The sequence below is a fragment of the Halichoerus grypus genome, chromosome 6 (assembly GCF_964656455.1).
Source record: "Halichoerus grypus chromosome 6, mHalGry1.hap1.1, whole genome shotgun sequence".
Taxonomy (NCBI): Eukaryota; Metazoa; Chordata; class Mammalia; order Carnivora; family Phocidae; genus Halichoerus; species Halichoerus grypus.
Genome location: NC_135717.1, coordinates 110719273 through 110742585, shown reverse-complemented (window position 1 = coordinate 110742585; position 23313 = coordinate 110719273). Strand labels below are relative to the sequence as shown.

The window sequence follows — 23313 nt, the reverse complement described above, 5'->3', positions numbered from 1 at the left end:
TTTCTGTGTTTTTGTTTTTAAAGCATTGCCACCATGGGCTGTGTGTAAACAAAGAAATGGAAGCACGTCCTGTAGATGGTGAATGGGGACCGTGGGGACCATACAGCTCTTGTTCAAGAACATGTGGAGGTGGCATCAAAAGCACAACCAGGCTCTGTAATCGCCCCGAGTATGTCTTTTTTATGTCACTGTAAATTAAGATTATCTCAAGGCACCAGAAGGTAAACACCAGTTTCATTCACTTCTAAACTGGAGGTCAGTCTGTAAGTTTCTGAGATTTAGAAAACTTCTGGAATACATTAAGCCATCTTACCTTACCTTGGTAGATTCAAATCTTGAAAAAAATATTAACCAGCTTGATCTTTAGAATATGAATTAAGATAGGATCGTTTTTTTTTTCTGATTGTGTAACTTTGAGAAATAGTTGTAAAAATGACAGTACTGTAATGGTATTTTTACATTTACTGTGTTTCCATTGAAATTCCTGGCTCCTTTAAACATGTCTTGGCTCTTCTGCATAAAACATGTATTTTCATTACCCATTTTTTTTTTACTGTTTTATGTAATTTGACATGTCCTATTTTCTTTCTCTGCTTCTCATGTTATAGATGCATCAGTGTGTTTAGCTTGAATAAGTACGAAGCATATTTTCCTCCTCATCAAAATATTTCAAAGCATGTATAGATTCCATAAAGATTTTTAAATGTCCCCCCACTCCCCTTTTGTTATGATATATACATTGGTAAGCAATAAAGAATTTTCAATTCAGAGATAGGACACACTCTGAAATAACTTAGTTCATTTGAATTTCAGAATATCTAAATTATGCTAGAACTCTTTATATTTAAAAAATGCTGACAAAGAGTTTTTATTTTCCAGCGTAAGTTGAAATAAAGAGATGGATGGATATAGATTAATACCATTAAACTCTTTGAAGTGAGTGATAAGTAGTATATACACAACAAAGATGCCTATATATTTCTTTAACATGGTATCATCTTTATCATCTATGGTTCACTATGTCTTTTTTTTTTTAACCCCCCCAAAATGAGCAAACCCTATTTTGACGTTTTATTTTATTTTATTTTTTTTTATTTTGACGTTTTAAAACAAATTCCCATGATTAGTTCCCTGTGACTTAACCAAGTCATGAATAAGTTATCATTGCTGCCCTCCAGACCACAGCGTCCACCCGAAGATGAGTATTTTTACAATTCATTAGCCATTGAATTGCTTAAGAACCATGTAACGTACTTCTGTTAAAAAGTGTCAGTGGGACAGAGGTGGTTTTCCAGATCCTGGGACAGAATGGAACAGTTTTAGAAGTAAATGGCAGAAAGAATATTGTACTGATGTGCTTTAAAATGTAATGAATTTGACTAGGCCAAGAAACGGAGGAAAGTACTGTGTGGGCCGCAGGATGAAATTTCGATCATGTAATACCGATTCATGTCCAAAAGGCAAGCAAGACTTTCGAGAGAAGCAGTGCTCTGATTTTGATGGTAAACATTTCAACATCAATGGTCTTTCCCCTAATGTGAGGTGGCTTCCAAAATACAGTGGGAGTAAGTAGTTAGAATATTTTTTGATGGAAAAATTTCTTGAGACCTAGGAACATACAGCTGTCTTATGGTATGCCCCAATTTTAACTTTTTCTTACAGTTGCCATAAAAGATCGCTGTAAACTCTATTGTCGGGTTGCTGGAACCACTAACTTCTACCAGTTGAAGGACAGGGTTGCTGATGGTACTCCTTGCGGAACCGAAACCAATGACATCTGTGTTCAAGGCCTCTGTCGGGTAAGTAAACTCAGGTTTAACGTGACTGTCACAGTATTCTTTTTCTCTCGCCAAATATTACTTCTGTTACCTCAGAATACATTCCTGTGAATTCCAGTGCAGCACCCTTTAGTGCTATCACCCATTCTTTTGGAGTAAGGTCAGGAGACCTTGTTACTAGGCAGCTTTCTGTCATCCTGAGTGACTCTTGAAACATTAATCATTTAATCATTCTTAAAAAGATAGAAAATATTGGGACACAGGGTTGTAAAGTCCTTTGGCTACTTCAAATGCGACCTCCCTGGTGACCTCTCCCCATTGATTTGTGATGATATTCCCCCCACTCTTTTCTTTTCCTTTTTTTTACCATCTATTTATTTGAGAGGAGGGCAGGTAGAGGGAGAGGGAGAGAGAAACCTAAGCAGATGCCATGTGGAACCTGATGTGGGGCTCCATCTCATGACCCTGAGATCATGACCTGAGCTGAAACCAAGAGTCAGGCACTTAACTGCGCCACCCAGGCACCCCTCCTTCCTCCCTCTTTTCATCCTTGTCTTTGACTTCCTGGGTATATTCAACAGACATTCGCTGAGTTACCTACTAAATGTTGGATACTGTTTTAGTCACCTGGATGAAAGACTGCAACAGAGCTATAAACTCCAAGGTGGTCACAGATTTGTAGGGGAGATGGACACGTGAACAACTCAAATGTAGGGCTATGGAGTCATCAGCAAGGTGGCATAGTGATAATGAGGAAGGAGTGTTTTGTGGGGAAGTGTGTAAATGGTTCAGAGAATGCTCATGGAGGGTGTGAGGCTTGAGCTAGTTATTGAGGATGAATAGGTTTTAGAAAGGTGAGGAAGTAAAGGACTGGTGGGACATAGGGGTTAGCTGTTAAATGCACCTTTTTTCTGAAGTCCTGGAGGTCCCCAGAAGGATTTGGAGTTGAGTGAGAGATGTGATTTGATCTGCGTGTTAGAATCTTCAGAATATGCTGGGTTAGGAGAGAATCGGAGATAGGTCAGCCACTTCGGATTCTAGGTGAGAAGTAGATGAGACCCAGAATTAAAGCACACACATTGCAGAAGGTGTTCTTAAAAATGGTGAGTTTGAGAACTAGGATAATGAATTCCGTCTAAAGAATACAAATGTAATATTATGAACTCATTCCGTGGGTTAAGACACCAATTTTCTCTTAGCCAAACATCTATTATCAGTTACCTGGTGATAAAATGCTTTGCACTCAAAGGTCTAATGAGATGTTCAAAGAAAAGGAAACAAGAGACTAGAAAAAGGGTACTCAGTGGCCTGAAAACTTAAGTTTTATCTAAATTAACAGCACAAGGTCCTACACAATGAAAAACAATGATGATCTGAGTTTATAGGTGCACATTACTTTCAGAAAACATCTCATTGAAATTCATTTTGGAAATATTCGCCTTGTGTATAAAAGAATGAGACTTATGAAATTTTCTCTTCTGATCATGAAACTTTAGAGGAGTTATTTTAAAGAACTAAGAGTTTTTGCAGTGTATCCGCATGGAGAACTGCACTTGTTCTTTTAAACCCCTGAACCAAACCATTCACTTTCAACCTTTATCCAGTTATTCATTCTTGACATAAACACAGCTTACTAGGCTGGTTATTAATTTTGGAGAAATAAATTTTCAAATAGACTCAGTTTATTCCCAGAGTTCTAAGATCATGAATTAAAAAATCATTAAAGACTTCTTTTTGAAGTTTTTTTTTAAATGTGTTACTTACCTAATCATACTTTTTGTCTCTTTGAATTACGTTTTTTTAAAGAATGGCTTAAACGGACAGTGGACATAGGAATTATTGTCCATGTTTGTTGCAATGCAGATTCCTATTTTTTTACCTCCAAGAATTTTTAATTCAGAAAATCTGGGAATCTGCCTTTTAAAATGCCATCCCATGTGGTTTTAATGCAGGGGGGTATGTGGATAACCCTTTGCAAACAGTTTTTTCAACCATGTGATGAAAAGGTGTGTGAAAATACTGATGTACAACAAAACCAGTAGATATTCTGAAAAATCCTGTTGTACCGAATCTCCCATTAATTGAAAGAATATTTGTGAAAAGTTTGTAAAAGCATCGTACTTATAATTAGTCACTTTTATAATACTGATTATAATCATTGTTATTTTGAAGCAAGCTGGCTGTGATCACGTGTTAAACTCCAAGGCCAAGAGAGACAAATGTGGAGTATGTGGTGGGGATAACTCTTCATGCAGGACAATGGCAGGTGTCTTCAACAGTGCTCATTATGGTAAGCTGTGTATTTGTTTTTAATTTTCCCTTATATTTGATATAATAATGGAGTATATAATGAAGGCATAATAATGGTTTATTGTTTTGCCCTCTCTGTACCCTTAGTATTTAAAAATGAAATATATTTTATATCCCTAAATATAAAAAATTATACCAGATGTATCCTTGAATCAATGAATTCATCTGCTAAAGGCAAATCTGATTCTTGAAAATACAGTAGGTGCATTTATTAGAGTAAATCCGGTGCTATTTGACAATGATGTTTGCATAGTTCCCCAATTAATAGAGTCTTTATTGCTGTTCCTGTAATCTGAAATGTATATACTTATAATTTTTTCAGGAAACTTGCTTTCAATTACTTTTCATCATTTGTACCACTTTTTTCTATAACCTGTCTTAGCTGTTGTGTTTCTTATTGATATATTAAAAATGATTGAAGGTGAAGGATGAAACCATTTCAGTGTTGATTTGGAATTATTTGGTTTTTCAGGAAGTATCTGGATTATATATATAACTGATATTTGGCCATGAATTCATTTTCCTTTAAAAATGATACGAGAAGGTATCGGATATTTTCTCTTCTGAGACTTTTCTAGGAAAACCTTTTGCTTTGTATGGTAACAAATGTAGTCCTTTAGAACTTTCCTTGCAAAATGAAAAATGTATTTTTTACAGTTTCGTCAGCCTTAAATTATGTTCACATGTGTTTGAACACAGTTAAGTTAGTATGAATTGCTTCAATTAAAGCAGTATAATTTAAAACACAAAATTTATATTTTTATCTGTATCAAAAGTATACTACATTTATACTCTGACGCTTATGAATCTTAGTTGCTAGCTATGACATTTTTGTAGTTAGGATTCATTATTTCATGGGATCCCTTGTTAAAACCAATGGCACATTTGATCCCTTGTTAAAAACAGTGGCACATTTATTGAAGCTTGGGCTCTATCCACTGAAGAACATTTTTTTCTATTTAAAACCACATGTGCCAAGTTAGGATCAAATATATAACCTTGCCAAAATTGTATTATGAATTAATCAGTTTGCAAATGGAAAAAGATACTAACCTCGTTTGTAGAGTAGCATTGGCACATTTCTGCCCCCTGGTGGTAGCCTTTGTCTTTCACATTTGTAATGTCTAAGGATTGCTTTCTTCAAAAACCGTATCTGCAAGACATAAATAGAAGGTAGTAGGAATATCTTATGGTGAAAAAATCATAAAATTCTTGTAGACTGATGACTTACAACCAATATGCATGTAGTGTAATCACAATTAGCAGACCATTTATCACTTTATATTTAAAATGTGATGCCTTAAAGGGGTATAAAGCACTCTAAAAACATACAAAGTAATCTCACATCAGGGCTGAAAATTTAACCTTTTTTAAAACTTCTCTTAATTTCATTACATATTTATCAAAGTTAGTGTACAAGAAAAACTCATACAACTCCTTTTACTCATGTATTAAATAGAAGGAAAAACTAAGGAAAAGGAACAACTTAGAATAATCACTAGAGCAAAATTGCTGTTTAAAATCATAGTATTTGGAAAACTATGTAATGAGTGTAGTGTAGGGGAAACATTCTTTTTTGTTTAATATGTAGTATTTCCTCATCTTTCAAGCACTGCCAGTGTTGTTGAATTTGGTCTCATAAAATAGAAATACTATTTTCATTTCCTTCACATAAACGCTTTACTTTTCTCATGACAATTTGTTAGTAGACTTTTGAAAATAATGTAAAATTTGGGGGTAGCTATAGGAATTCCTGCTTACACTAGAAATGAAAAGCTTAAAAAATGTTATTAACTTTTGTTATTTTGCTGTTCACTGAATCTCTGTGTAAACATAGCACAATGACTAACTATTTTGATATCTTTTGGATTGGTGAATAACATTTGAAATCCTCTATTTTTTCCCCACTGCGAAGTATAAAATCTAAAAGTATTAGTGTTAAATTTAAAAATGAATGTATTCTTAAATATCTCAGGAACTGTAATATTAACTCCATTCTCATTCTATATTTAGAATTTTAGAAGAAAAAATAAGTATACTTAAGGATCCCAAACTGTATATTTCTAGACAACCATTTTTTCCTCAATCCTTAGTAATTGTGTAATGCGTTGATTCAAAAAGAGTAAAAACACTGTATCATTTTTGAAAGATAAAATGAAATTAAGTCTGTGCTATTCAATGTTTGCAGTCATTCAGCCATAATAGCCTCTGGGCCATCAGCTTATGAAAGTTAACATGTATAAAATTATATTGCAGGTTATAATGTTGTTGTCAAGATTCCCACAGGAGCAACAAACATTGATATTCTTCAGCACAGCTATTCTGGAAAACCAGAAGATGACAATTACCTTGGTAAACATTTCTAGTAAACAAGCAATATGTGATTTGTGTGCAATTTCATGGAGGTCTGCGGTTGATGTAAATTCTTAGAAGGCAAGAAGAGCCCCTTTAACAAACATGCATTTCAGTTCATACTGAGCTTAAGTCATCTGACTTCCTATACATGTTCTCCTCTTGAGTTATATAATATATCTTATTTTAAAAACAGTGAACAAAATTCTGAAAAATTTGCTTTTTCCCCATGAAAGTGTTTTAAATAACCGAAGGTTATATTCAGTTAAAGTTGCATGTATATTTAGAATAAAATTCTTTTTATCTAAAATTAATTATAGACTTCTTTGTGGTTAAATGTTCTTTAAAGAATTGAAGTGTTTTTACTGTGTATCAAAAGTACTTAACTATAGACTTTAAAAAACACTTATACGATTTCACTCATGTGGAATTAAAAAAACAAAACAGATAAACATAGGGAAGGGGGGGAAAAGGGAAGCAAACCATAAGAGACTTAACTACAGAGAACAAACTGAGGGTTGCTGGGAGGGGCGGGGGATGGAGCAATAGGGTAACTGGGTGATGGGCATTAAGAAGGGCACTTGTTGTGTTGAGCACTGGGTGTTGTATGTAAATGATGAGTCGTTGAATTCTGAAATCAACATTACACTCTATGTTAACTAATGAGAATTGAAATAAAAACTTAAAATGCTTATGTTAAAGCAAGACAGAAAAAGAATTGATTACAGATTTTTAAATGTTAATGAATATGCCACAGTATATTGTCCTTTAGCTACTTCTAGGGTATAGGCTTCATTATGTTTATTTTTAGAAATTAGCTTTTAGCCTTAAAGAATTTCACCTAGGGCCAAAGATGAAAAGAATGCTTTCCAAACCTTTCCTTCTGTCTGGGAAATTCTGGAAAGCCGTTGTTCGGTGTATGTCAATAGTGATAGAGTGCCCCTCCATGAAAAAGATCCAGACAGTTATATAGAGAATAGTATGGTCATTGCGTGGCTCCTTAGGATATTGGCCCTAGAATTTTATAGCTTTGTACGTTTTTTCCAAGAGAAGCATAAATGGACTATTGCAGCAGTCTGGGTGGTGTTCTTTTCCTCACCATCAATGACCAGGACTGGTTTAGCTGATGTTTCTCCAGCGTCCCTGAGTTCTGTTTTTCCTCTTCCTACATGTCCCTCCTGAAGCTGCAGGCCTCTTGAAAGATGACATTCTCAGAAAAGTATAGGGTAAATTTAATATCTTTAGCTGATATGCTGTAGCTTCCCTTCGTATGGATTAGATAACACATTATAGTAAAATACAATTTATTTCCTCAAGAATAATTTACATTTACATTAATTTCAGAAACGGATTTGCATTTTAAAAGTTAAAATACTTTTTGTATTGTTGATTGTACTGTTTTATTATTTCATGAGTCCTGTTCTTTTACAGCATTATCTGACACTAAAGGGAATTTTCTTTTGAATGGGAATTTTGTTGTAAGTATGTCAAAAAAAGAAATCAACATACAAGGAGCTATTTTTGAATACAGTGGTTCAAACAGCTCAATTGAAAGAATTAATAGTACTGATCGGCTGGAAGAAGAAGTTGTTTTGCAGGTAAATTCTCAGAAGTCATTAATAAGACTTAGTTTTAATCCTATTAGTAAACTGATGGTTAAGGACTTTGCATTTATTAAACATAAAAATGATGTCTTTCAAGAATATCTTTTTATGAATTAATTATATGTTCCTGTGTATTTCTATTGAGGTTTTGTGTGTGGGTAATTTATACAACCCTGATGTACGATATTCCTTCAATATTCCTGTGGAAGAGAGGAGTGACCTATTCACATGGGATCCATATGGACCATGGCAAGATTGTACCAAGATGTGTCAAGGTACACTGGTATTAAGTAAAAGAGAAGTTTGCCTGTGCATGCTGGTATAACTTGGAGTACTTTGGAGGCAGTCTGCCTATGGAGTCCCCCAACTGTCTACACACACACACACACACATATCACCACACCAACATACAAAGTTTTCCTACCCTTTTTCTTCTACTTTTTTCCCCATTCATTTTTTCTGATACTTAACAGCCTCATTAGTCTCTCCCCTTTCCAACATTCTCAATTACTGCTTTTTTTTCTCATTCTTTCTTGCAGTTGAAAGAAGTTTCTCTAACTTGTAATCCACCCCTCTCCCCCAGTTATTGGGGGGGATACATTCCAAGACCCTCAGTGGGTGCCTGAAACTGTGGATAGTATCGAACCTCATATGTACTATGTTTTTTCCTACACATATGTATTATGATAAAATTTATAAGTTAGGCACAGTAAGAGATTAACAATAACTGATAATAAAATCAAACGATTGTAACAATATACAGTTGACTCTTGAACAATACAGGGGTTAGGAGTATCAACCCCCACGTGCAGTTACAAATTTCACATATAGGGACGCCTGAGTGGCTCAGTGGTTTAAGTAGCTGCTTCCCGCTCAGGTCATGTCCCAGATTGAGCCCCACATCCGTCCATCTCCTTGCTCAGCGGGGAGCCCGCTTCTCCCTCTCCCTCTGCTCCTCTCCCTGCTCATGCGCTCTCACTCGCTCACTCTCTCAAATAAATCTTTAAAAAAAAAGTTCACATAAACTTTAGACCTCCCAAGAACTTAACTACTGGTAGCCTAATGTTGACTGGAAACCTTACCAATAACAAGCAGTTAACACATATTTCCTATATGTATTAGATACTACAGTTTTACAATAAAGCAAGCTAGGGAAAAATACTAAGAAAATCAGAAGACAAAATACATCTATGGCACTGAAGTGTATTTATTGAAAAAACCATGTGTGAGTGGACCTGCACAGTTCAAACTCATGTTGTTAAAGGGTCACCGGTACTTAGTAAAAGTTCTGTGAATGTGGTCTCTCTCAGAATGTATTGTACTTGTGATGATGTGAGGTGATACAATGCCCACGTGATGAGATGAAGTGAGCTGAATTCAGTAGGCTTTTGACAGCATTAGGTTCTGTTGACCTTCAGGTGGTACATTAGAAAGTGGGTCATTTTCTGGACCGTGGTTGATGCAGATAACTGAGACCACAGAAAGCAAAACCACAGATGAGGGGGTACTAATATATACTGTTTTCCAGGGAAATAAGTGCTCTCACCCGCTCCTTTCCATATATTTTCCCAGTAACATATCTCCTCTTTTCAGTGTTGGGGTATCTGACATCTTTTCATTCTCTTACTTTCCTTCCATGACCACGAGAAAATACACTTGTACTGTTGGCATCAATAACTGAAAGGAGCATAGCGGGAAATGGAAAAGCAGGGACATTTACCGTGGAGCAAGAAAATGAAGAGACTGGAGTCTTTGGGAAATCTGTAATTATGGATACTTAATTGTGTAATACTTTTCAAGTCAGTAAGTTTGAGAGACTACTTAGTTTTGAATTAAGACCCCAATTCTGCATTCAAGTTTTAAATTCTAGTGGATAAAACCAGCATGAGTAGATTTTCTTGGCATAAGGTAGCAAATGCAATGCTACAGGTATGCACGGAGAACCACAGAGAAGATGGAGCCATTTGTTAGGAGATTCAGTCTGAAGGTACAGGGAGGTTTGGTGCAGTGGAAAGTAGTTCTCATGGGGACTGGAGAAAAGTTTTGGGAATTAGGGGAGCGGTGGTCCAGAGGAGAGGGTGCTTAGAACCATATGGAAATGAGCTGAAATAAGGTGGGTAGCCAGAGGCAGTGACCATGGATTATGGGAATGTGAGGGACAGACTAACAAACTGACCTCAAGGTGCCAAAGAAATTGTGGTGCCCCATTCAGAAAAAAAACACAGGCTTGGTCCTGTGATGTTGGGATAGTGGTGCTCAGAATGATTGCATGGGAACAGATGTTTTCACTGGGACAGTGTCTCTGGAGGGAGGCTGCCATAGGTGGTCAAGACTGACTGGCATAAACACTGGAAGGAGGAACAAAGCTTTGGTAATGGAGGAGAAATTCATTTGACAGAAGGATCCTAGATCTACCTTACAAAGGGAATGGAGATTTGGGGAGCAGGGAGCAGCGTTCCAGCACTAAGTGGGTACACTGGTCTGTGGCAGTGGATATGGGGAGCTAGGAACAAATCCAAACATCAGGTGAATGAAGGAACATGCAAAAAATATGGGGAACACCCAAAGTAAAGAATAGCAAGCTCCAAATAGAAGGTTGGACATGACATGATGAAACGGTTTGGGAGTCTGAACCAGAAAGAGATCTCTTAAACAATTCTGGGCTGGAGGGGAAAAAAACTATTAGTTCAGTTGCCACATAGTATACTATGATTATATTCCCTCTTTGTGTGTAACTTTTTAGTGTCTCTAGAAGGAAATTCCCTCAGGGACACCTGGGTGGCTCAGTTGGTTAAGCATCCCAATCTTGATTTCAGTGCAGGCCATAATCTCAGGGTCATGAGATCAAGCCCTGCATCAGGCTCCCCTCTTGGCATGGAGCCTGCTTAAGATTCTCTTTCCCTCTGCCCCTCTCCCACCGTGTGTGCGAGCACATGCACTCTCTCTCTAAAAAAATTAAAAATTAAAAAATGAAATTCCCTCAGTTTTGTTATTCTGTGTACTGAATATAATGAGTTCCCAAACTTTGTTAAGATTTTATTTATTTGAGAGAAAGAGATAGCAACAGAGAGCAAACACAGGGAGGGAGAGGGAGAAACAGGAGTTGAGAGCCACGTGGGGCTCAATCCCAGGACCCTGAGATCATGACCTGAGCTGAAGGCAGATGCTTAACTGGCTGAGCCACCCAGGCACCCCATGAGTTCCCCAACTTTGTGAGAGCTATAAATTTTATCATATTTTCAAGTGCATTGTCTATTGGTTTCAATTTTCCTTTACTTTTTAATCAGTCTACTGTTAATATGGCCCTCTTTTCTCTTGCTCTAATTTGGTTTTGTTGCTTTTAGTCCTTTTACATGGCTGTTATCTTGAACTTTCCCCTTCATTATTGTTCTGGGGATTTTCTTCTGTGTTGGATTCCCTGTTTTCTACATCCCATGAATTCCTCTTTTTACTTCCCCCACTGGTGGAATAGATCCCTCAGGATATTCCTGAGAAAGAGAAGTAGTTTCTTGAGATCTTTCATATCTGAAAATGGCATTATTCTACTCTCACATTTGATCAGTAGTTTGTAATAAATTCTAAGTTAGATTATTATACTTCAGAGGGTTGAAAGTCTTGTTTTCTGGTTTCCTGTGTTTCCACATGACACTTTCCTTTGTGGAAGTTTGTGGCTCCTCTCTTTAATTCTAGTGTGAAATTTTAGGGCAATTTGCCTTGATGTTGGTGTGTCTTTCATCTATTTTCCTAGGTCATTAGGATGCCATTCACATTTGGAGACAGATTCTTTGACTTGAGAAATTTTACTGTATGATTTCTTTGGTAGTTTCCTCACATTGAATTTTCTCTTACATGTTTCTGAAATTTGTATATTTTAGACATTCAACCTCCTAGACTGATCACTATTTTCTAATTTCTTTTCTGAATTTACATTAATGTTTTTACCCCTAACATCTTGCTTTTGTTTCATAGATGTGTAGTCTCTGGCAGTATTATTCATAGTCTTTAAATTTTCTTCTGACATAATCTGTTTCATTTTAGTTTTATTTTATTTTTGTTTATTTTGGTCTTGTGTGTCTTAGTGGATTTCCCGAAATGTCTGTTGATCCTTGGCTATTTGTTCATATTTAAGCCTAAAATGCTGATTGAAAGTTCTGGGTTGGTCAGATAAGTCAAGTAGGACCTCATTATAGAGGAATTGGATCACTCGGTAGCCCTTTCATGTGTCATTGGAGGAAAAGCCCCAGATGTCATTGTCAGTTGATCTTTTGGGGGTTAAGGAGCCTCTCAAGAGAGGAATCTTTTCATCTTCTAACGGTCAGCAGGGAGACTTGGGAACCGTCAAAGCTTGGAGCCAGAGGGAAATGGAAAGAGAGTCCAGTAGGCCTGGTTCTCATCATTCAGTATGGAGACATTTTCTTAATTCCCCTATTTTTGGAACAGTGCTTCCCCAGCTTCCCTGAGCTGTCTGTGCCTTCAAGTTCAGCTTCTCTAGAGCTTTGCTGTCAAGTATGGTAGCCACTAGCAGATGGAGCTAGCCCACTGACATGTGGTCTAAGTGAAATGCACATGGATTTTGAGAGCTCAGTATGAAAAAAATACCAATTTTTATATTGATATGTTAAAATGATATTTTAGATACTTGAGGTTAAACACATTAACATTAAATATTTCACCTATGTTTATTAACATGACTACTAGTAAATGTGAAATTACCTACGTGGCTCACATTCTATTTTTATTAGATAGTGCTGCTCTTGACTAGAAGGGTAGGAGTCTATTCTTCATAAATGCTTTTCAATCTATTATCCATTTTTTTTCAGGCCTACCCTTCACACATTCACCTCTTCAGCAGAACCTGGTGTTTTCAACCCTGGGATTTTCTTGGATTCCTTGGCATGAATGGTTTATTATTCACTTGTTTCCTACACAGGCTTGTTTCAGCTTTCTTGGCTCTGTGATTTCCATCTACTTTTCATATTCAAAATCTCCTTTTCTTACTCACTGTGTTTCCTTTTTTATTCTTTTTGCTCTTTTAGGTTTATTCCTTTTCAAAATTCCTTATGGTTTTTTCAGATGGTATTTAGGAAGGAGCAAAGATAAACATGCATGTTCATGTTTGGCTAACTGAAAGTATATCGTGGAACTTTGATGAAACAGAAACTTGATCATGTCACTGACTGCTTAAATTTTTTCCTGTCTCCTCATTGCAGAAAGTGGAAAGCTCTGTCTACTCTGGCCCTTTATAATCACTTTTGCTTTTGCTGTGCTTATGCTGCATACAACCAACCAGCAAATCTCAATGGCTTTGAAAGACCAACGTTTATTCTTTGTCCTACTATGTTTTAGCTGCTAATTGGCTATGACTCTTCTCAGTTTGGTATCTGCATCCATGTCATTTAAAAAAATTAAGACTATTTTTTAGAGCAGTTTTGGGCTTATAGAAAAATTGAGAAGGTACAGAAAACACACACATTCTCTTTTTTACCTCCCCCCTCCCGTTCCCCTTTTAACATCTTGAATTAGTGAGGCACATTTGTTACACTTGATGCATTATTAACTACAGTCCATAGTTTACATTAGGGTTCACTCTTTGTGTTATACATCCTACGGGTTTTGACAAATATTTAATTGCACATATCTACTATTACAGTATCATGCAGAATACTTTCACTGCCCTAAAAATCCCTCCCTCCATGCCCCCTCGAACCTAATAACCAATGATCTTTTTAATATCTGTGTCTTTTCCGTTCATGATTCCAGGCTGAAAGATCAACCCCATCTGGAAAGGCTGTTTTAGAGACAGGGGAAAGGGAAAGTGAGCTGGGCAGAAGTATATAGTAGCTTTTAAAGCTTCTGCTTAGAAGTGGAAAGAGTCACATCCTTTTGCCGTTGGTTGGTGTAAGCCCAAAGTCAATGAACAGGGAAGTATATTCCTCTCACGGGAAGTTATAGTAACATTGTAGCAAGTGGAGACATGCAATTCTCTAATGAGGAAAAGGGAAGCAAATAATAGGGAACCCATAATGTACTACAGAGCATCAGTGCCAACCCTGACCACAGCTCTGCACTACCCAGTCCAGCCAGCTCTAATGAATCTCTTTCTATTCCATATCTGGCCCACCCTCCTTGTATCTCTTTACTAAGTAAACTCCTCAATCTTTCAGGATTCAGCTTGTTTACTCCAGAAAGTCATTCCTGACTAAATTAATATGCTAGTCTATCCTGTATCCTGTGTTGGAATTGTTTTGCTTTCTTAGCTGAATCCTTTAGGCTATTAGCAGAATTAAATAATTCTAGAACATCTACTTAAAAGAACTTTCCGTTTAATTTTCATTTGACTTTGGCCAAGGTCTTCACAGAAGAAGAATTACCTGCATTCGGAAGAGTGATCACGTGGTAGTGTCTGATCAAAGATGTGACCACTTACCACTTCCATTGTTTGTGACTGAAAAGTGCAATACAGACTGTGAACTAAGGTAAAAGAAAAATGTGTAATGTAACCAGTGTATGTATAATGTAACCAGGTTAAAATTAATAAGTGAGATAAGATATAAAGCATCTAGTACAGAGCCTGCTCAGATGGCTATGTAATTAATGTCTATCCTGTGTCCCTGCTGGTATAAAATTTCAGGCTCACTAATTTATTATGAGACTTGGCAACTGATTTGAATGTTTGTTCATAGTATTTGATGAATACCAGTATATAGGCCTCAAAATTTTGTGTAAGAAATGGAAAGAAATTTGTAAAATATATGGGTAAACTCTAATCTTAAAATCCATGGTTTAAAGATCTGAAACAAATTTTGTGGAATGATTGTATAATTCCCTTTGAACTTATGAACCAATAAACTTTTAAAAGTTTAAGGATTAAAGAATCAGTAGATTGGTTTCTTGATCTTATCAATATCTTGTCCATTAAACATTAAGAAACATGATCCTAGATTATGGGGCAGGGAAGTATCCACTTCTAAATTTCCTCTCTTTTGGTAGGGGTCGTGTGGGGGGTCTTAGAGCAAAGCTAAGAACAACCCCATCTAGTGAGTGACCATTAGCATCCAGGGATGGCCAGAACCTCTCATTCAGCAAGGAAGATCATTTTTATATATTTATGTTGTTTGAAGGCATAGTGGAAGAGCTGCTTGAATAAATCTCATCCAATTATTGCCGTGGAGTGAAGCACAATGAAATCCTCCAGATGCTACTGGGAATTGAAACAAACTCTGTGAATTCTATGCTCTGTTATACTGTTGCACTCATATTGTTTGATAGATTGCTAGACTATAATTGGGATAATTTGGCTAAAATTAGCAGATTTTTACTTGCAGAAAAAAATGGGTTACAAGAATGAGAAAATGTGACAGGCTCTATAAAAACCTAGTTTTGCCAACTTTTAAAGGCTTGGTCTTATCGATACAGATTCCCAGATATTTCCTGATAATGAAATACTTTAGTGTGGTTGCATAGAGAGATACTACCTGATTGTGAGTCAGATATATTCAGTCCCGAATCTGCCACTAAGTAATTAGGTAATCTTGATCTACGCAGTTGTTTTCAAAGGCTTTTGGGAAAGCTTGGGGTTCCTTGGACCTACCTCCAAAGGCACCACCAGATGCCAGAGTGCAGTCACGAGGTATAGTGCTGCCTCCGTATCTCCAGCTTTAACCAGACCACCTGCATTTTTATATATTTGGAGAGCAAGTTAAATTTTATTTTGTCGGTGGGGGGAATGATTTCTAACATAAGTCAAGCATTTATATTATGTGAACACATATCTCTGAGCATCATTTTCTCATCTATAAAAATGAAAGTTTGGGCTTATGTCAGAATTTTTCATCTAATGATATATCAAGTATTTTCAGGTGGCTTGTCAGTCTTTTCAAAATTGAATCATATGCATGAATTTCTCTGAATCCATATTTTTAAATCGCATTAATTGGCATCCCTAAGTGTAATAACATCCTTTTTTCTAGGTGGCACATCATCAGCAAAAGTGAATGTTCATCCCATTGTGGTCAAGGATATAGGTCCTTGGATGTCCACTGCATGAAGTATTCCATTCATAAAGGACAAACTGTTCCAGTAGATCACCACTACTGTGGTGACCAACTTAAACCTCCCACACGAGAACCCTGCCATGGTGACTGTGTCTTAACAAGGTGGCATTATTCAGAATGGTCCCAGGTACAAATAACCAGTATTGCTTAAGAAAAGTTGCACCCCCCCTTTTGTTAAATATTTGTTACTCTATATTTCTGTTAAAATGTTATTTTTTTCATTTGTCACCACTGGTTTTTGTTTTTGTCCTTTTAATCAGTGTTCCAGGAGTTGTGGAGGAGGGGAAAGGTCTCGAGAATCTTACTGTATAAATAACTTTGGCCACCATCTTGCTAACAGAGAATGCCAAGATATTCCCCGAGTGACAACCGAGAATTGCAATGAATTTTCCTGTCCCAGTTGGGCTACTAGTGAGTGGAGTGAGGTAACATTGAACAGATGAGGCTAAGAACTGTTACAATATTTTGTAGGAAAGCTTTGCAATTTAAGGCTTTAAAGAAGTCAAAAGTAATTTGTTCTTGCTTTGTAAATAACTATTATCAAGGCAATAACAAATTAATGGTTTGTTCTTAAATTATACTGTCTGGCTAACAATAACATTGATTGCTGTTTAATCACTAACCATTTTCATAAAGTCCCAGTGTCCACAGTAGCCTGAGATATATACTTAAGGTTAGTTTTGTACCTTTGTTTCTAGGACAAATGGATGCTGCACTGGGATTTGAGCAGCAAATTTGGGGTGGCTGATCTTACCTGGTGAATATCTCTGGAGGACTGAAGGGAAAATGTCATTAGGAATGGTCTTTCATGTGCATTTTAATGTGTGACTTGATCATTGTGTCATTTTTTTAGGCATTTATATTGACTAATATTAAAAATAATGATCATTTGTGTTCTTTCAGTGTCTTGTTACATGTGGAAAAGGAACAAAACAGCGGCAAGTGTGGTGTCAGCTGAATGAAGATCACTTGAGTGATGGTCTCTGTAATCCAAGTACCAAACCTGAATCTCTGAGACCGTGTGAGCTTCATACATGTGCTTCCTGGCAAGTAGGACCGTGGGGTTCTGTGAGTATGAGAATGGTTTTCCTGATTTAATTCATCTTTATAGAATAGCACCAGAATTGCGGTGTGTTCACTCTCTTAATGGAGGCAGCTAAATTTGGGTTGGTTTTTTGGAAAAATATCTTTGAAATGTAACCTCTCATCTATACAATTTTATCAGTGCTGCTAATTTTGCTGTGGTAAATAGTTCAGCTTTGCTTTTGAACTCACTTGTTAACCAAAATGCTGCAAATATATTCTTCAGCTTTGTTTAAACTATAAATATTTTCATGCTCTGTGTCTAAATGAGCTTTACTGCATTTAGAGTAGGCATTGTTTTAGAAGTTTTGCCAAACAGGCAGCTAGGAATTTGCAGGATGAGCAGTGGTCAGGCTGGATGAAGATGGACAGCCTGTTAACCCATGGAGGTTGCCACTGTGGATGGGAAACCTTGTCTCATCTTCCATTTAACTTTATGCTCTTCCTTCTTCATCTCTTTGAAATTTATTTAGCATGTTAAAAGACATACATACACCAGGTAGATTTTGAAAAAGTATTTAGTCCCCCTAAATTACATTAACTCTGCCCCCAAAATATCAAGGCTCTATTGACATTTTTACATAACTTTTTAAAGCTACAATAACACCTGTCCATTTTAACGTTACTATTATCTGTCTACCTTGGAATAAATGTATATTGATTACATTTGCTAATTTTGTATGGGATCCGATGTAAAGGACTAATGAAAAGATCTGAAAGTATGTTAACTGTATTAAGAAAATTAGGCTTATACAATTTTTGAGTAACAGTGTTGGATACGTGCTTGTATTGTTCCAGTGCACGGCCACATGTGGACGTGGGTATCAGATACGTGCTGTTAAATGTGTCAATGAGCTGCTCAGTGCAGTGTTAGATGACGGAGTCTGCCATGGAGCCAGCCGCCCAAGTGACAGGCAGGTAAAGGACACCTCTTCATGGATTATAAACAAAAAGTTTTGTTACAGGAGGATGAATGTGTTAAACTTATTTCATATGTATTTGTCCTACTAATATCCCTTGCAAACATGTTTGTGCACATGTGTGTTAGAGAATTTATCTTTTTTAAAGTGTTTCCAGCTTTATAGCTTTATTAACTTTTTTAGTCTTTATCTGCCATTGAATCACTCATTTAACGTAGATGTTTTCATCCTTCACACTGCAGAAGGATAGTATCTATTGTGAATATGGCATGTTGTACTTTCTGAGGGTAGTGTTCTGTGTGTACCTCAGGATATTTCAGCTTAGTGGTATTTTTGAAGGACTATTGCTCTTTTTCTTTTCAACCAGCGGATAGAATGATCCAAACCTTAGGATTCAGATTTGTACTATCCGCTTGTAGCCCTTGACAGTACTTTGTACTTCTGAAAAATTTAAACTTTTACATTATTAATTTGTAATTCTGCAGCTATTCTTGAATTAGGCATGTGGAAGAATGAAGATTTTAATAGAAATCAGAGTGAATTCATTGATGTTTTGAGATGCATTTTTCTTTTGAACAGGACTGTATAGTCATACCTTGCCCAGTTATCCCTAAAATTGGGGCCACTTCATTGTCAGCTGTTCCCATAGGAAAGATAGCCCAATGGCGACATGGTTCTTGGACCCCAGTAAGTGAATTCCTTTAAGAAGTACAGTGTCTGGGGGCGCCTGGGTGGCTCAGTTGGTTAGGTGTCTGACTTCGGCTGAGGTCATGGTCTCGGGATCCCGGGATGGAGCCCGCATCGGGCTCCCCAACTCAACGGGGAGTCTGCTTGGCCCTCTTCCTCTCCCTCTGCCCACACATCCCCCCCACTAGTGTTCTCTCTCCCAAATAAATAAATATCTTTAAAAAAAAAAGTACAGTTTTTGTATTACGGAGGCTTTTACACATCAATAATGGTTGCTTCAGTTTAGCCAATTAATGTTATGCATTCATTCTCAGGTAACTTAATGGAGTAGAAGTGGTGTAGGGTTCAGAAATAGATAATTTAGTGGCTAAATGCTGCTCTCTCCTGCTCTTACCCAGAGCTGTGTGTCTGTGGGCAAGAAATTGAAGTTTTCTAGGTTTGTTTTCTCATCTGCAACATGGGGATGATAATATTTATCTCACGGGTAGTTATGCAAAGCAGGCATGAAATTAGGCTTTTTATCAGCCTTTATTTGGAGTATATGCTTTGTTTTAATCTTATATAGAAGCTATATTAGTAAGCTTCAGGTATTCTCTGAATATTTTAATTATGGGATCATATCGACCCTGTTAGATGTTTAAAGTTATTTAAAATAAGATTGTCTCATAAAATGTTTCCTGAATCTTTATAGCAAATAATAATCAGTATTCCAAGAAGTTGAGTCCTATCTTATTCTCATTGCAAATGTAGGATCCGAACTGAGTGGGGTATTCATTGCCCTGTCTTTATTTGACTCAAAAGTGAAACCAAGTGATATCATTTAAAATCTTTTTTCAAGAAACTTCATGTTTTAGAAATTTGAGCAAAAGCTACCTGAGAGAGGTACTGTGTAACACTTTGGTTTAATCCTTTTTTTTTTTTTTTTAAGTGCTCTGTGTCTTGTGGACGAGGTAATCAAGCGCGCTATGTAAGTTGTCGTGATGCTTACGATAGAATAGCAGATGAATCCTATTGTGCCCATTTACCCCGACCTGCTGAAGTATCTGTCTGTTTTAACCCTTGTGGGGAGTGGCAAACTGGGAATTGGTCACCTGTAAGTATTTTTATGAGAAAAAAAATAAATAAAATTAAAAAGTTTAAATATAATTGATATTTAGTATAATAATGTAACTTATTACATTATAAATGTTGGCTAAATTTGTGATCAGTGTTCAGCTTCCTGTGGCCATGGGAAAACAACGCGACAAGTTTTATGCATCAACTACCATCAGCCAATTAATGAGAATTACTGTGACCCTGCAGTTCGCCCTTTGATAGAACAAGAATGTAACCTGGCAGCCTGCCCACCCATGTACAGTCACTTTCCAAGTTCCTCTGAGCAGCCGAGCCATTTTCCAGGCAGGAATTTTCCATTAACTCACAAACCAGAAGATCATCAAAATCAGGGGGTCCATCCGTCTATCAGAGGAAACCAATGGAGGACAGGACCATGGGGATCAGTAAGTCATCTTTATTGAGTTATATTAATTCTGTAATTTTGTTATATTATAGCCTTTTAACAGATATGTATGTAATGACATCAAATACTTTTAATGCTAAATTTATCTGAAGATCAACAGTTTAAATCTTAAAAGGATTAAGCGATTTTTGATGCAGATGACAAGTCCCCAGAGTTCTTATTGAACTCTACACTAATGTGATATTGTGATTACAGAGGAATGCACTTAAAAACAATCTGATTAGAGTCCATTATAATAAAAAAAGAATTTTTTAAGAGGTTAAGACTGCAAATGTTTATTAAAAAAAGAAACAAACCTAGAAATTACTGTAATAGTGCAGTAGGCGGGTGTAAAACCACGAAACTACAAAAGGTACAATTGTAGCTCTTATTTTACGTAAAAGTTGAGACAAAGAAAAACAGTATCAAAGTTAAATGACTTCATCTTTTTTTTGCTTCCTTTCTACTTAACACTTAGGACAGGGCTGAATTGGCTCTTGCAAACTTTACTATTTCACCTTTCATTGACAAATTCTAATACACTCCTGTTTTTGGCAGATTTTTCAACTCAGATTATTCCAGGGAGGGGAATTTTAGCAGGGGGAGTTTGCATCTGAGTCCAAACACTGATTCCCCCCCCACACACTATGTGATTGCATGATGTGGCATCCACAGTCTGTTTTATCCTCGTCAGTGCTCCAGGAGCTGTGCTAGAGGTGTTCAGCACAGGGTTGTGGTCTGCCAGGATGAGAACGGACAGAGTGCCAGTTACTGCGATGCAGCCTCCAGGCCCCCAGAGGCCAAGCACTGTGACTCAGGTCCTTGTCCGCGGTGGAGCTACGGAAGCTGGGGAGAAGTAAGTCCCAATGTTTTCTAAGCTTGTGGAGATGATGAATCTCTGAAGACTGAAAGTTAAGTACTTCACACTGTTACTGTGGAATAATCTTACTTCATGATACTACACAGAAAGGTTTATTTTTAGGAAAATCTTGTTCTTTTAATAGACCGTCTTGGTATAAATCACTCCTGTGTGATAGGAAGTACTCCAGATTTTTTAACAGAATCTAATATGCTAGCCAATATATCTGTGAACCCCTAATGCCTCTCTAAAATTAGTATATTATTGTTTTCTTAGAAAATTTGGTTGATATAAAGATAGAAAATTAGATTAATATATAGCCATGCTGATATCCTATTACTGAGCCATTCATGTGGTGAATTTTCTAAGCAGATAGTTGTCAATTATCGAGCACTTCATGTCCTGGCATTCTTCTAGACACTGGGGATATGAAGATAATTTTTAAAGTAGTTCTCATGAATACTAATTCCACCTATATTATGCATGAGAAAGAACAAGAAAGAGTTATACTGGCTTTGGATGAATAAAATCAACTAATTTAGTCAAATATTTTTGTTTAATGATTTTTAGTATATATTTTCTCATAGAGCATTTGGAAATCCTTGTGTAAAGATACACTTCTGGACCAGGTGCTATTAAATACCAAGTCCATTTAAAAAATGTTCTTTTACAGTTTCCAAAATGGAAATGACATTTTTACTCCTGAGGTTAGGCAAGCTCATTGTAAAAATTGAAATGATAGGAAAAATTATGAAGAGATAAGAACTTTTAACATTTGATACATTTCCTTCCAGATTTTGGTCTTGTGTGGATTCCACAAATAGATTCATATTACATAGGCTGCTTTGCCACCCACCGCTTTCATGTAACACATACTGAACATTTTTCCCTGTTTATCAGTTTAGGTCTATCTTACTAGCTTTCGTGAATACCCAGGAATCTATTGATAGGTTATCATAAATTAGGGAGTTAATACTTATTACTTAAGTAAATCCATTTTATTTGACTTGTCTATCTTACAGATCCTTGGTATCTTACTGAAACATGGTACTAATTCTCAAAATTTTGTGTAGTTTTTTTTTTTTTTTTTTTAATAATAGAACTAAAACTTTTTTACCCAGGAAGAAAATTCTAGCATTAATACTTATGTATTAGACATTGAATAAAGCAATATAATACTGTCTTTAAAACCACATAGTTTTGAATTTTCTTATTTTTAGTGTACACAAACATGTGGAGGAGGAATAAAGTCAAGATTCGTAATATGTCAATTTCCCAATGGCCAAATGTCACAAGAGCAAAACTGTGAAATCTTAAACAAGCCACCTAGTGTGGTACAATGTCATGTGCATGCTTGCCCTGATGAGGTGACATGGCATCGGGGACCATGGAAATCGGTACGATAGTAGTATTATTTTTGCCTGTTTTGTTTTGTTTTACTGTGCCCCCTTTAATCGCTTGTTTGTAAATTGTGGTACACACTATATCTTCCGATTTTTTTACTTTAAGCAGATTACTGGCCATCTTGGCTCGTGGTATTAAATTTGGTAGTTTGGAAGAAGAATCCATTCAATTTCAAGTACTGTACTATAAATAATAGTTTTATATGTATTTATTTTTTATAAGTAATATTGAACCATAACACTATTCTAATGGATATATTTTGTCCAGTACATCTTTGGCTTGTCCTCTAATTGTAAATGTTTGACTATATGCGTTTGTATATAATGTTAACATTGTGCTTGTTACAATGGCAAATTAAGGCTGTGTCTTGTTTAAGTGTATAACTGTATGGCTTTTGTCTGTCAATGTCTAGTAACTGATCCAAAAGCAAATAACATTCTTTAAAACTTTTTTTTTTTTATCATTGTTAAACTTAGTATCTTGTTTGGAAGTGTGAAAATATTAAAAGAGAAATTTAAAGTGAATTGTTTACAGTTTGTTACATACATCATGGAAAAATATTTGTATAGTAATTTATATGAATATTTCTTCACTGTGTGGAGTTACTCTGTTTTGGGGATGTTTTAATTTATTTTTTTGGAGCCACAGACAAAATTCATTAAGTATTGTTCATGACTGATTAATTTAGTATATTTCAAATATCCAGGCTTTGAAGAATAATTAATATATAAATATGTTGACATTAGCATGTTGGTCACTTTTGA

The 23313-nt window shown here is 36.3% G+C and overlaps 1 protein-coding gene across 1 annotated transcript in view; it reads left to right on the top strand.

Annotated features, from left to right (window-relative positions):
* ADAMTS20 (ADAM metallopeptidase with thrombospondin type 1 motif 20) overlaps positions 1 to 23313 on the top strand; it is a 166944-nt gene that overhangs the window by 67186 nt on the left and 76445 nt on the right. Inside the window, exons 12-28 of the mRNA XM_036065623.2 lie at positions 24 to 169; positions 1384 to 1565; positions 1663 to 1799; positions 3951 to 4068; positions 6345 to 6440; positions 7872 to 8038; positions 8190 to 8319; positions 14394 to 14520; positions 16015 to 16225; positions 16359 to 16523; positions 17002 to 17166; positions 17980 to 18099; positions 18681 to 18788; positions 19717 to 19881; positions 19997 to 20287; positions 20981 to 21142; positions 22366 to 22542. Coding sequence (XP_035921516.2) covers positions 24 to 169; positions 1384 to 1565; positions 1663 to 1799; positions 3951 to 4068; positions 6345 to 6440; positions 7872 to 8038; positions 8190 to 8319; positions 14394 to 14520; positions 16015 to 16225; positions 16359 to 16523; positions 17002 to 17166; positions 17980 to 18099; positions 18681 to 18788; positions 19717 to 19881; positions 19997 to 20287; positions 20981 to 21142; positions 22366 to 22542 — 2667 coding nt within the window. The remainder of the gene's footprint in view (positions 1 to 23; positions 170 to 1383; positions 1566 to 1662; positions 1800 to 3950; positions 4069 to 6344; positions 6441 to 7871; positions 8039 to 8189; positions 8320 to 14393; positions 14521 to 16014; positions 16226 to 16358; positions 16524 to 17001; positions 17167 to 17979; positions 18100 to 18680; positions 18789 to 19716; positions 19882 to 19996; positions 20288 to 20980; positions 21143 to 22365; positions 22543 to 23313) is intronic.